This window comes from Terrapene carolina, unplaced genomic scaffold, assembly GCF_002925995.2.
Source record: "Terrapene carolina triunguis isolate 2854851 unplaced genomic scaffold, T_m_triunguis-2.0 Scaffold789, whole genome shotgun sequence".
In the NCBI taxonomy this organism is placed as follows: Eukaryota; Metazoa; Chordata; order Testudines; family Emydidae; genus Terrapene; species Terrapene triunguis.
This window is the reverse complement of record NW_020665140.1, coordinates 8,459,532-8,474,657: the sequence shown is the minus strand read 5'-3', so window position 1 is coordinate 8,474,657 and position 15,126 is coordinate 8,459,532. Positions and strand designations below refer to the sequence as shown.

Sequence of the window (15,126 nt, the reverse complement as noted above, 5' to 3'; positions counted from 1 at the left end):
TTCCAGAAGACTGAACGAAGATAATGTGCTTATTTTCAAAAAGGGTAAATGGGATGACTTATGTAAATATAGGCCTGTAAACCTGACATCAATCCCAGGCAAGATAATGGAGCAGCTGATATGGGATTTGATTAATTTAGAATTAAGGGAGGGTAATGTAATTAATGCCATTCAACATGGGTTTAAAGAAAACAGATCCTGTCCAACTAACTTGATTTCTTTTGATGAGATTACAAGTTTGGATGATAAAGGTAACAGTGGTCTGGAGATCGGGGTATCGGTACCAAGAGGTGCTCAGTACCCATGAAGAGCAGGGACTCTGGCTCATCCGTTATTGAGAGGTCCTTAGTATATCTGAACTCCTGTGGTACCCAGTAGAGGATCAATACTGACGCGGTAGCTGAAGCCAATGGTACCACCAATGGTGAGAGTACCAAAGTAGACACCTGGGTGTCTGATGTCATCACTTGCTCAGTGCCGAGGACACTGCATGCATGGGTACTGAGAGCTGGGCTGAATTTGTAGGTAAAGATGGCTGGGTGGAACTCGATGGTGCCAGTCCCAAGCATCTAAGTTTACCCTCTTTGCTAGTAGAAGGTACCAAGGCCCTACTGGTGCTGTCTCTCTCCTTTGTGTTCCAGGACTTTATGGCCCTGCTGGTACCAGAGGAGTTGTCTTTTGACTCAATGGTATTGACTCGAGAGGTCGGGGCTTTGGAGACCATAGATCTCACCGGAGACCTTGACTTTTTCGGAGCTGGCTCCTTTTTCTGGAAGCCTTCCCTGAAGCTTCCTAAGTTTTCCTTTTCTCAAGGGCAGCCTGCACCAAGGTAGAAGGGGCACTGGATGTAGCTGGAGACAGATGTACTGAAGGGAAGAGGAGTCTCCTGACCAGACTCAGGTGGTATCTGAGTTTAATCTCCCTGTCTTTCCTTGTCTTGGACATGAGGGCCAGGCAGAAGTTGCACTCCTGGGAGCCATGGGACTCCCCCAAGCAACAGACACACTTAGAGAGGCCATCACTCACAGGAATAGCCTCTCAGCAGGAGAGGCAACGTTTGACACCAAGTGAGCCAGGCACACTCTGCTAGGAAAAAAGTCTCCCGAGAGGAAAGAGGGGGTAAAACAATCCTCCCACTACTTATCTAACAAACTTACTATAAATATACTAACAACTAATTATAAAAATTACCTCAACCACTATAGAAATATTAGGATAGCCGAGGCACACTCAAAGTAGACATGCTAGGGCTGCATCTCAGGCCCAGGCAGTTGAGAAGGAACTGAGGGCAGTTTGCCCATGCGCCCTTATATAGCCTCGGTACCCAGCATGAGGCGGCGTAGGGCACATGTGTGCGCTGAACAAACACTGGTGACTGAAAATCTCTGATCAAGGGCTTGAGAGGCGGGTGCGCACCTGAAGTCGGACACCCATACGGACATTATGCGAAGAAGCAGCAACATATTTCACATTCAGCACCATCACCCTGTTCAGCAAAGCAAAATCATGCAGCATTCAATACATGAATCATGCAGGAGTCAACAATCTACTGTAGACTTAAAGGGAAAAAATTCGAAGTGGTGTATGAAATTAGGAGAGAGATGCTTGCTAGTCAGGGTGCTGAAATCTCTTTTAGGAAAATTACCGCAATAAGTATACTCCTTCCATAGGGAATAAGAACAAATTGTCCCTACTTTATGGCACTCCTGATGGTATGTTCATTCATATTTATAACAATCACTTGGATATGTCAAAAAACTAAACAAGATTTATAAGGTGATACATGCTACCAGACTGCTGTAGCAGACAGACAGTTGAGGAGAAGTCATTAGTGGTCAGTTTTTCACATTTTGAAGGTAGGAGCAGCAGCGACAGTGTATGTATTCATGTATACTCTCTCATATGCTGGGGGCCACTGCAAAGATTCAACTCATCTCAGCAAGCTCAGCAAAAGTATGGGAGGAAGGTCGCTGATGGCCTTTTTACCCTTTTCTTTAGACACCACCTCATATAATCCCCAATGCACACCGGTGAAGAGGCATAATGTGGTTTACGTTTTGTTGCCCTGCTGGTACACAGGTCTGAATCAAACATATTGTACTAGTGCTATTTTCTTGCAAAGGTCTGCAACTGGACAGCATAAAAGCATCTCATGTTTTAAGCAACGTTCAATAACAGACAAGAAAAATACAACAGAATACAATCAAAGTGAAACCAGTGCAATGTCTGGGCTTGAATATATTATTTCAATATTAAAACAAATTAGTCACTGTGAAAAAAAATACACTCATGAAGTTGTAAGGTGTTTACAGGAAAATATATTTCTATGCTATCAAAAAAGATAAACCTGTACTTTCCCATTTTCAGTACCATAACTGAATTACTGCAATAAAACAGATTTAAACAAAATAACTAGCTATGCTGTGATCACAAAATGCAAGCTAAACATATTTTTGTTTTTAGAATATTACACATGTTCACAGTGAGCTAATCATTACTCATGTTTCCGGGGCATCATTTTCAAACTGTAGTCCATCAATGTGTCACTCATCCTTGAGTGCATGCTTGTTCAGAGGTTCTCATCAGACCAACAAAACATGGAACCCAAAGCAATCACAGAGCAGCCTTTTAATGTTCTCAAGAATAAAATACATATTTTTAATGATTTAACATTTTAGGCTGGCATAAGGTGAAGGAAGATGAATTTGAATATAAATCAAGATTGTTATATTAATATTTTCATATCTGTTGTATGTAGTTCTCTGTAAGTAATGCTTATTTGGCACATTAATTGATATTTAAATATCCTAGACATGAGATGGTTTGCATTTTTGGTTCTGAGACGGATACCTCTCTCCTTGTGTAATATCACGGTAGGTACAGACACCTGGGACGCTTAATCTAACAACTCTTTGGTTTAATAGAAAGGAGTCTGGAGGTAGAATGACCCATCCTTGGCTATGAATGCACTTGCCCACTGCCCACCAGAGCTTATATTTGGTGACCATCTGGCATAGTGTAAGATCTGCTTGTTCTCCAGGATTGACATTGGGAGGAGGGGTTTATTGGAGATGTGTGGTGGATGAAAAGGTGGAGTTAGGGAGGTCTTTTTAGGACTTTTTTTTTTAATTCTCCTTTTGACATGTATGATCAATGTTCATGTTTTAAATATTCACACCTGGAGAAATCAGAGAAAGGGACAAAGTAGAAATCCAGATAAAGTAAATGATCAGTATTTCTGAAGTACTGTACCTTCTCTCCTTCCTCAAGCAGTCGCAGCAAAGTTGTATTATCAGTCTTTTCTTCTTCATCTATAGAACTACCCTCAGCTATTTGATCCTGCAGTTGCTCCTGGTTTTCCTCATCTCCTCCATCAGGTGCAGAGCGAGATCTCTTCAGAGGAGGCTTTACCAGACCTGCATAGTAATCAGAGAGACAATCAATGTATTGACAAACACTGCAGGGTTTTGGGGGATACAGATCTGGAGTCCAATAAGTGGGAATGTAATCAAACGGGCATAAGCCAATAGCAGTGCTAGTCAATACAGTGCCCGTTTCCCCTCACAGTTTGCCCACTACACCTCAATCTTGATCACCAATACTACTGCCTTTCCACTGCGGGAGCATGTCCTGAACTTACACTTTTCCCCTTTTTACCCGCCCTGTTCTAGCTCTTAACTTTTAATTTTACATATTCGAGCCTGAACATCTTGGCATCCCTGCTGTCCCAAATGACCAGAGCCATGTGCACGCATGGTGAGCGGATGAGGTGAGATTCTGGCAGCTGAGACAGAGAATTTGAAAGCCTATCACCAGATAAGAGAAGAGCTGTTAAACCTTAAAATCCAGACTATTGAGCTGACACACTATTTTTTGTTTTTTTCTGTTCCGTGAAGCGTGTTGTGGTTGTGTGTTCTCTTAACATCTCTGTAATTTTCTGTGATTTCAAGCAGATTAGTCAGGACTTTTAGATCAAGAAGGGACATGACAGTGACTTAAAACTAAAGTCTCCCCCAACTCTAACAAGTTCTATGAATGTAAAGGAAAGGGTCTTCCCCCCCCCAAGAACAACTGTTTATCTAATTCTTTCCCAGTTATTTTAAACTCAACTGTCTTGTACATGTGTGCGTACATACATTTTTAAAAGGTTCTTGTTGTCTGGCTGATGATAGTAGTAGCTGAAGTCACCTTGCAAAAACATGTGGATCTCAAAATTAACCTCCTAAAGTTGTGGCAGTAAAATGGGGACCTACAGGACGCTTATGTTTAATTTATACGGCACTGGTAATTTGAAGAAATCCAGACTCATTCATGGAGAAGCAAGTTTAAAAAAGTTAAACTTTTAACATCAAATAGGTTATTTCAAAATACAGACAGAACGATGAACTTACCTTTAACTCTTGCAATAGTGTCTTCGCCGTGTTCTGGCTCCTGCTGAGTGGCTTCACCTTCTGAACTCTCTTCTATAGTATCTTGGAAAACAGCAGCATTTCCAGAAGCCAGGCGCATGTAGTATTCCTTGCTGTCATAGCTTATAGCTCTTCGGTAACGAGTAGGTTTCTTAGAAGTAAATGAATGAAATATTTAGTAAGTCAACTCTAATAACTGAAATGAAATTTTTCCAAGACTACTGTGTGCACAGTAAATGCTCAACAATATAATGTATTTATCTGTGGTCAATCATAAGCCAGTTAAAACTTATGTATAAAATGTAAGATTTAATTCCTAAATGGATTTGCAAGGAAGCTATTCAGTCACAGAAATGGTGGTCAAACTGGGAAATGATGACCAAACTTGAAATATAGAGCTTTTAAATGTGGCCAGTGTGTTATGAATTGCCACAAAAAGACAAACTTGCATTTAAGATTTATTTATCTATTTTGTCGTTCCCTACAATATATGCATTAGTTTAAATAATATTCTACAACAAAGAAAGGTAAAGATGTGTAGATACTGATGTGCATTAAATCACACAATAGCCAGGGAGTTGGATTTAAGACTCAGAAACATTTAACTAAGGTTTAACTAATATTCTACAAACCTGTGGTGGCAGGAGAGTGGCCCTAAAATGGTCATCTTTAACTAATGTAACTAATTTGCAGCCTGTCTCCTTGGGAGAACTATTGCAAATTATCTCAGTAACTCCAGCTTCTACCCGGAGATTCTGGCTATAAATGTACGTTACACGTGTTTCTTTTGGAGGTTAATTCTTGTGTTAAACATCTGATTACAATGACTTTATTATAATTAAAAGGACAGATAACAAAATCAGGACAGTAAACATGCTCGGGTGATCACAGAAGTAAAGTTGGGGATAAAAAAAGGTAAGGATGAAATGAGCAATGTGCCTCTTTCCGAAGTGAAAAAATGAACTAATTTATGTGGATGTGGAAAAGTTAGATTTGGAACCTGTAGTGAAGGTTTTCTTCTCTGGCTATTGCTGGAAGAAAAAAAAAAAAGCTAAAAACCCCAGCTCTTATACAAGTTAAGTTCTGGAACTTTAAAAAAATCTTTATTTGATAACACTTTTCCCATGAAAACAAATAATTGTTCCTGTCCATTCTAGAACTATTAGCATAAACCCAGAGTGGTTCCATACGCTACCATCTGCCAATCTAATGAGTGTAGGTTTTCCTTCATGTGCTCCTGTAATAATTATTTGAAAACCACATTTTTTTGTATTTCCATTAGTCTTCATGTAATTCGCCTATTGATACTGGGCAATACAACAACTCATGTAGATAAAATAGCACAGCTATGAACAGATGTGCTAAAATATTAAAAGATGCAGGTTACTGATATGGAGATTTCCCAGTTAATACTATCTACTCGAAAACGTAAAGATGTAAGTTATCTGTTTAGAGTCGCTGACTCATGTAGGAGAAGAGTGACAAACAGTGTGTCATGGTGCTTTAGCAACAGATAACTGGATTATGGCTGTTACAATGACAGTGTTTATTGCCATAGTATTTTTCTGGAAATAATCATTGAACAAGCTACTGGGGGAGGGGGATCCAAACAATACCCCCACGCCCCAAAACCACCAAACATTTAAAATGATAGAAATGATAATTGTAACTATATAACCCATTACATTTAACATCTTAAATAATAACCACTTTTATTTCATATATTTGAGCTTAACAACATGTCTAATTCAAAAGAAGTGAATGAATCCCACATACCATACTTAGTGATGGGCACGACTGAACACAGTTGCATATGAAAGCAAAATTACATTTACACTTGTATACAGAATGGCCAGTAATGTGTAAGTTCCAATTTCTTTTTAGGTATGTTTGATATTTTGAAACATAATACCAGTTCATTACATTATGCACCTTATTTTCTAATGACAAAGTTGTAGAAGGAGGAAAGGATTTGGGGGAAAAGGGGAAATAAAAATTTTGATTTTGGTTCCAACAACAAAATGGATACAGCCTCACTATTCCAAAAATATTATTTCTTTTTTATGAGGAACACTTTCTAAACCCTCTACTAGCACAAGACACTAATGCAATACAGTTGAGAAAGGCATGCTCCAAATGTCAAAAATGATCAACGAGCAAATAAAAAATATATTTTAATAGTGGTGTTAGTTTTCCGAAGTGACACAAAATTACCACGTTGCCCATTACTAAACATGTTTCATAGTCCATTAATTCAGATCCCAAGCCAATATACATTTACAGTGAGAACAGTGAGAGTACAGCCCAACACAGCTTGTTAGTGTGCAGCAAAGAAGGCAAGAGCCACAGAACGTTATAAGAAGTGAAGACTGAAGAAAACACAGCAACATCTTCTAGGTGTGAATATTGGAAATCTTTAATCCTGAAAATATTTACTGAAGGAACAATGTTGAAAGCCAATCGTAGAAGCCTTGTTAAGTTTGCCTAGCATGCAGAAAAACATTTGTATTTGTTTGACATTCTTTCAGTGGGTAATTTTGTTTCTTTACCTTTTGAGGAATGGTATCATCAGGTGTCTCAGGAGGTTTACTTGAGAAGTCAGACTGAAAACAGGGCATTAAGTATAAACATATCAGAAAAAAATCACTTTTGGGAAGAATGCCTGATGGTATGTTCTCCTCTTTGCGTGTACGTGTAACTCCAACTAAGAGTGAAATATACTCACTATCTAAACTAGCCTAGTGTGGTCAGAACTTTGCATTATTAGTTGGTTTCATTCATAATTCTTTAAAAAAACCTTGAATACTCATTTCTATGTGATTGGGATTTTCTCAATAAAATAGAGACTTCCAAAATGAATATGGGGAACACATACCTTCTTTGAGAACGAATTATCCGTGTTACAAAAGGGCACATGTGCATACAAATACACTGATGCATGTGTATTAGTATTTTTATGTGTGCAAGTCAGGTGTGCACACTAATCTAGGTCAGTAGGCCTAGAGTTTGATCTATATTAATGGAATATGGTATCCATTTTGCTCAGAATTACTGAAGTGGATGAGATAAATTACTTTTCATCAAAATCTCTCAGTAATTTACAGTGGTGTAACAAGGCCCTAGAGGGCCATGTGCAATAACAGATTAGGGAAATCCTTCCCAACTCCAAAATCTAAAATTTTGATTACATCCAACATCATGATTCCCAGCATCCCCCACCTGCCCCACAACCCCCCACCCCCAGCACTCCCCACAGCCCACCAACAACTCAGTTCCCAGACTCTCACCCACCATCCTGAGTACTTCATTGCCACTCACTGGCACCCTGCCCCGCAAAGCACAGCGTTTTGCTCCCATCCTGGGCTGGGATGGCCCTCCCCCACTCCTGGCTGCCCAGCAGCTCCGCTTGCTCTCATCACTCTCCCACGGTGAGAGCCAAATTTGAGTGATGAGTGGCGTTGCAAACTGGCGCATGTGGTTGCAGCGCCACTCAAATTTGGCCTGGCCAGGTTCCAACACCACTCAAAATTTGGCTCAGCTGTCCCTGTGATGATGGAGGGGTGACTGGGCCAAACCTGAATGGCGCTTCAACCCCTGCGCACCCTGTCGCATACCACTCAAATTTGGTCTGGGTGCCCCTCTGTTGTAAGGAGTGTGGCAAGGCCAAATTTGACTGAGTGGCACGGCGAGCCCATGCAGCAGGTGAAGTGCTGGAGCGCTGCTCCATCTTGCTGGGCCCAGCGTGACTGCACCACTTGCACCTTTTTTTAGCGATGCCACTGGTAATTTAATATGCATGAAAACTTTAAGAACTAATTCCTCATGCAATGTTTTGAAAATGTACCACTCTACGAAATTAATACAACTAACAGGCCTATACCTTTTGTTCCTAATATACTTAAACAATTTTTTATTGTCCTTAATTCTGCAAGCCAGATTTCTCCTTGTGTCCTTTCCCTTCTCTTATCAATTTTCCACAATTCTTAGCTTCTAATTCCTCTTCATTGCTATCGACTTCTCCCTTTTCCCAATTATTATTTTAAATTGGTTCTTTCACTTTCCCTCCAAGACTTAGTGGATTTTTAACCAGCATAGCCTTCTTTTTCAATTGTGAAATTGTGGCTTTTTAAGCATCTAGTAAAATGGTCCTAAACAGTTTCCAATTATAATTGACATTTTTTGTTTATAGTCTCAACCAATTTGGTTAAATTGTATTCAGCTTTGTGAAACTGGCCTTTTAAAGCACCAAATGTGTATATATATTGCTGGTTTGGACTTCACATTTATGATGTGTAAACAGAATAATTAGGTTATGATCACTTGCACCTAAGTAATCACTAATTTTTATTTCTGTTATCAATTCCTCTTTATCTGTCAAGAGGTCTTATATAGAATTTTCCCAAGGTGGGTGCAACATTTTTTGAGTTAGGAATTTGTCATCTACAATTTTTAGAAATTCAAAGGGTGTCTTAGTATTGGTAGCATGAGATCTCCAGCATACATCATTTATGGGAGTTTGCCTGGGATCTGTCCGAGAGGAGGTACGCTAAGTGTTGCATTAGGGGGGCTGTATTGGTGCGTATCTGAGTGTCTGTTGCGGGGACGGTTTGTCAGTTTGACCGTGTGCTTGATTGTTTGTTTGAAAAGTGTGAATTGGGAGTGTTTTGTTCCAGGTGGGCCTTATGGTTATAAAAAGGCAGTCAGCAGCAAACCAGCTGAACGGCGAACAGCGGAGGCTAACAGAGGGAGTTCGCCTGGGGAGAGCCCACTGAGGTTTTCATCTTGCAGGCTTCTATGAGTAGTTACTGCAACAGCTGAGGAAGCTCTTAGAAGGAAGGTAATATGGAAGGTGAGCATTCAGCTGTTGTAACCTGCACAGGTTGTGCCATGTTTGTCTTTCTTCCACAGGACAGAAGCGATTTTGTCTGTACAAAGTGCAAGCTTGTCTCCATATTGGAAGAGAAAGTTGGAGGTCTGGAGAAACAAGTATCGACCCTGCGTTGCATAAGAGAAAATGAAGATTTCCTGGACAGACATCAGGATTTGCTTCTACGGGCACAATGTTCTGAAGAATCAGAACAGGCTGCGCAGCGGGGACAGAGAGACGGTGAAGAAATTTGGCAGCATGTGACCTCCAGAAGAAGAAAGAGAAGCGTCCATGTACCAGCAATGGAGATACAGGTGAGCAACCGTTTTCATGTTCTCTCCACAGGTACTAATGCGGAGAGTGGACTAGATGGTGATACATCTGATGATACATCTGAGGGAAAGGAGCAGGAGGACACTCCACCGATTGGAAGACATGAGATGCACTGTCCTAGGGATAGGGGTTCCCCGACCACCGCTCCCAAGAGGAGGAGGAGGGTGGTGGTGGTCGGGGGACTCCCTCCTCAGGGGGACTGAATCATCTATCTGCCGCCCCGACCGGGAAAACCGAGAGGTCTGCTGCTTGCCAGGAGCTAGGATTCACGATGTGACAGAGACTGCCGAAACTCATCAAGCCCTCGGATCGCTACCCCTTCCTGCTTCTCCATGTGGGCACCAATGATACTGCCAAGAATGACCTTGAGCGGATCACTGCAGACTATGTGGCTCTGGGCAGAAGGATAAAGGAGTTTGAGGTGCAAGTGGTGTTCTCATCCATCCTCCCTGTGCAAGGAAAAGGCCTGGGTAGAGACCGTCGAATTGTGGAAGTCAACGAATGGCTACGCAGGTGGTGTCGGACAGAAGGCTTTGGATTCTTTGACCATGGGATGGTGTTCCAGGAAGGAGGAGTGCTAGGCAGAGACGGGCTCCACCTAACAAAGAGAAGGAAGAGCATCTTTGCAAGCAGGCTGGCTAACCTAGTGAGGAGGGCTTTAAACTAGGTTCACCAGGGGAAGGAGACCAAAGCCCTGAGGTAAGTGGGGAAATGGGATACTGGGAGGAAGCACGAGCAGGAGAGCGCAAGAGGGGAGGACTCCTGTCTCATACTGAGAAAACGGGACGATCAGCGAGTTATCTTAAGTGCCTATACACAAATGCAAGAAGCTTGGGAAACAAGCAGGGAGAACTGGAAGTCCTGGCACAGTCAAGGAACTATGATGTGATTGGAATAACAGAGACTTGGTGGGATAACTCACATGACTGGAGTACTGTCATGGATGGATATAAACTGTTCAGGAAGGACAGGCAGGGCAGAAAAGGTGGGGGAGTTGCATTGTATGTAAGAGAGCAGTATGACTGCAGAAAAACTGGAGAGTCTCTGGATTAAGTTTAGAAGCGTGAGCAACAAGAGTGATGTCACGGTGGGAGTCTGCTACACACCACCAGACCAGGGGGATGAGGTGGACGAGGCTTTCTTCCGGCAACTAAAAGAAGTTGCTAGATTGCAGGCCCTGGTTCTCATGGGAGACTTTAATCACCCTGATATCTGCTGGGAGAGCAATACAGCAGTGCACAGACAATCCAGGAAGTTTTTGGAAAATGTAGGGGACAATTTCCTGGTGCAAGTGCTGGAGGAACCAACTAGGGGCAGAGCTCTTCTTGACCTGCTGCTCACAAACCGGGAAGAAATAGTAGGGGAAGCAAAAGTGGATGGGAACCTGGGAGGCAGTGACCATGAGATGGTCAAGTTCAGGATCCTGACACAAGGAAGAAAGGAGAGCAGCAGAATACAGACCCTGGACTTCAGAAAAGCAGACTTCACCTCCCTCAGGGAACTGATGGGCAGGATCCCCTGGGAGAATAACATGAGGGGCAAAGGAGTCCAGGAGAGTTGGCTGTATTTTAAAGAATCCTTTGAGGTTGCAGGAACAAACCATCCCGATGTGTCGAAAGAATAGTAAATATGGCAGGCGACCAGCTTGGCTTAACAGTGAAATCCTTGCTGATGAAATCCTTGGCTTAACAGTGAAATCCTTGAACACAAAAAAGAAGCTTACAAGAAGTGGAAGATTGGACAAATGACCAGGGAGGAGTATAAAAATATTGCTCAGGCATGCAGGAGCGAAATCAGGAAGGCCAAATCACATTTGGAGTTGCAGCTAGCAAGAGATGTTAAGAGTAACAAGAAGGATTTCTTCAGGTATATTAGCAACAAGAAGAAAGTCAAGGAAAGTGTGGGCCCCTTACTGAATGAGGGAGGCAACCTAGTGACAGAGGATGTGGAAAAAGCTAATGTACTCAATGCTTTTTTTGCCTCTGTCTTCACGAACAAGGTCAGCTCCTAGACTGCTGCAGTGGGCAGCACAGCGTGGGGAGGAAGTGACCAGCCCTCTGTGGAGAAAGAAGTGGTTCGGGACTATTTAGGAAAGCTGGATGAGCACAAATCCATGGGGCCGGATGTGGTGCATCCAAGGGTGCTAAGGAGTTGGCAGATGTGATTGCAGATCCATTGGCCATTATCTTTGAAAACTGATGGTGATAGGGGGAGGTCCCGCATGACTGGAAAAAGGCTAATGTAGTGCCCATCTTTAAAAAAGGGAAGGAGGAGGATCCGGGGAACTACAGGCCAGTCAGCCTCACCTCAGTCCCTGGAAAAATCATGGAGCAGGTCCTCAAGGAATCAATTCTGAAGCACTTGGTGGAGAGGAAAGTGATCAGGAACAGTCAGCATGGATTCACCAAGGGCAAATCATGCCTGACTAACCTAATTGCCTTCTATGAGGAGATAACTGGCTCTGTGGATGAGGGGAAAGCAGTGAATGTGTTATTCCTTGACTTTAGCAAAGCATTTGATAGGGTCTCCCACAGTATTTTTGCCGGCAAGTTAAAGTAGTATGGACTGGATGAATGGACTATAAGGTGGATAGAAAGCTGGCTAGATCATCGGGCTCAACGGGTAGTGATCAATGGTTCCATGTCTAGTTGGCAGCCGGTATCAAGAGGAGTGCCCCAAGGGTCGGTCCTGGGGCCAGTTTTGTTCAATATCTTCATTAATGATCTGGAGGATGGCGTGGACTGCACTCTCGCAAGTTTGCAGATGACACTAAATTGGGAGGAGTGGTAGATACGCTGGAGGGTAGGGATCGGATACAGAGGGACCTAGACAAATTAGAGGATTGGGCCAAAAGAAACCCGATGAGGTTCAACAAGGACAAGTGCAGAGTCCTGCACTTAGGACGGAAGAATCCCATGCACTGCTACAGACTAGGGACCGAATGGCTAGGTAGCAGTTCTGCAGAAAAGGACCTAGGGGTTACAGTGGACGAGAAGCTGGATATGAGTCGACAGTGTGCCCTTGTTGCCAAGGCGGCTAATGGCATTTTGGGCTGTATAAGTAGGGGCATTGCCAGCAGATCGAGGGACGTGATCATTCCCCTCTATTTGACATTGGTGAAGCCTCATCTGGAGTACGGTGTCCAGTTTTGGGCCCCACACTACAAGAAGGATGTGGAAAAATTGGAAAGAGTCCAGCGGAGGGCAACAAAAATGATTAGGGGCCTGGAACACATGACTTATGAGGCGAGGCTGAGGGAACTGGGATTGTTTAGTCTGCAGAAGAGAAGAATGAGGGGGGATTGGATAGGGGATTGGATAGCTGCTTTCAACTACCTGAAAGGGGGTTCCAAAGAGGATGGATCTAGACTGTTCTCAGTGGTACCAGATGATAGAACAAGGAGTAATGGTCTCAAGTTGCAGTGGGGGAGGTTTTGGTTGGATATTAGGAAAAACTTTTTCACTAGGAGGGTGGTGAAGCACTGGAATGGGTTACCTAGTGAGATGGTGGAATCTCCTTCCTTAGAGGTTTTTAAGGTCAGGCTTGACAAAGCCCTGGTTGGGATGATTTAGTTGGGTATTGGTCCTGCTTTGAGCAGGGGGTTGGACTAGATGACCTCCTGAGGTCCCTTCCAACCCTGATATTCTATGATTCTATATTGAAGTCCCCATGACAACAGTTTTTTCTGCTACACAATATAGACAGATGCTTAAGGAGTCGGTCATCCTGTTCTCTAGCATCACTGGCGGTCTGTAGCAGGTACCTAATAGTACCCCCTCTTGTGCTTTATCTGTTCAAACATCAATCGATAAGGATTCAAGGTAATTTGCTTCTGAGATGTTAATGACTAGGAAAAATGTAATATTTTTGACACTGTGCCGTTTCACTCTCTTTCTGCCCACTTGATCCCTCCCACATAGGTTATGGGCAGGATTTTTAGCATTCCAATCATGCTAATCTTCCCACCAGTTTCAGTAATACCAACTAGACTGAATTCATGCATTGTGATGAGCATATTTTTTTAAACAACAAACATTGCACTTCAGAATAATAAGGCTTAAAAACTATTACAAACACTCAAATACTGTACACTTACCAGTAGATTTGTCTCTTGTTCAGTTTCTGGCATGTAAGGATACTGAATATAAAACATGTCATTTCGTACCATCTTCTTCCTCATTCTGCAGGGTCCCTCTGTCATCTCCAACATACATTTATCCAGATGGGAGCCAATGGGAGGACCCCACAAACCTCGCTCCCTTAATAGTTCATACTCAATTTGAGACCACTCTTCTGTCACATATTTTAATGCATTCTGCTGACGCTGTAAATACAAAGGTTTACAGGTTAACAACCAAGGCAAAATAACATTTCAAAAGAGCTTCTGGTTTCAAAGAAATGACTGTGGTTAAAGTGCACAACACTATATAGTTAATACAGAGTTTGATTTGAAGTTATAGTAGCACCTCAATGCTATTTTAATTACATTTCCAGCAACAATTTATTATGGCCAAGGTTTATAGTGCATTTTTTGTCAGTGACAAATGGGCCTGCTTCTCTTTCTTTCTTTTTTTTAATTAAAGCTACTTGTAAATGATAAACATATAAGATGCATAACATTAATGCAAGTATTCTGGAAAGGGCTTTGTTGAATGAAGAAATTAATTTTATTTTGGATCCCTTCTCTGACTGTCCATACTTAAACATAATACAGATATTACATTAACTACTAGCACTATATTAATAGTTGGTTCCAAGTGGCTGTTCCTCTGGGAAGCTGTTTTCTCAGATTTACAGAATGCTGCTCAGCAAGTGATCCTAACCATAAATGTGATTTGCTGGCTGCCTGGAAGAAAATGCTAGGTTCTGTGATTTCATTTCAGGAGGAACAGATCTGGTAGAGCTGCTACTTTCTATAGATTCCATGATTAGAAACAACTGCTCTAAAATCTTGTTTCTGTTATAAAATGGAGTACTGTATGTATGGAATGTATGTATGTATGTATGTATGTATGTATGTATGTACTACTACCGCTGCTACAAGACTGCAGAAACGTTAGGACAAGATACTCTGTCCCAACTGTCGTAAGAATACTTCTAATATTGGAGAAAAAATATTTTGAAATCTGCTCTAAATCATGTATAATTTCCTGTGGCTCACATTACTTTTCTTGTGGGACTGCCACACTGGAAACCCCAAACCTTACTTCAAAGATGAACAACCTTTCAGCTGGAGTGTGATGGGATGTTGCTTTTACCAGTGAAGGAATTGCTTGGCTGGTTAATGGATGTTTAAGTACTGCAGACATCCTTACTAGAGATTATTTCATTTTTTAAAGCATCTACATGTAATTTATAATTTCAACTTCCCATCTCATGCTTTGAGTATTATTATAAATATTAAAGCAAAAACTGTAAACATTAAAATAATCAATATGTAATAAACTCATTGTCCATGACAGAGAAATATTTCCCCCTCGGTACAATCTCAGAAGTGGTCCCATGTCCATCTGACTA

General features: G+C 41.9%; 1 protein-coding gene across 1 annotated transcript in view; it reads right to left on the bottom strand.

The window, feature by feature from the left end:
- The window catches only part of WDFY3 (WD repeat and FYVE domain containing 3), a 254,837-nt gene that overhangs the window by 39,275 nt on the left and 200,436 nt on the right, over positions 1–15,126 (bottom strand). Inside the window, exons 41-44 of the mRNA XM_029913674.1 lie at positions 13,706–13,933; positions 6,959–7,012; positions 4,392–4,560; positions 3,253–3,416 (exon numbers count right to left, since the gene is read on the bottom strand). Coding sequence (XP_029769534.1) covers positions 3,253–3,416; positions 4,392–4,560; positions 6,959–7,012; positions 13,706–13,933 — 615 coding nt within the window. The remainder of the gene's footprint in view (positions 1–3,252; positions 3,417–4,391; positions 4,561–6,958; positions 7,013–13,705; positions 13,934–15,126) is intronic.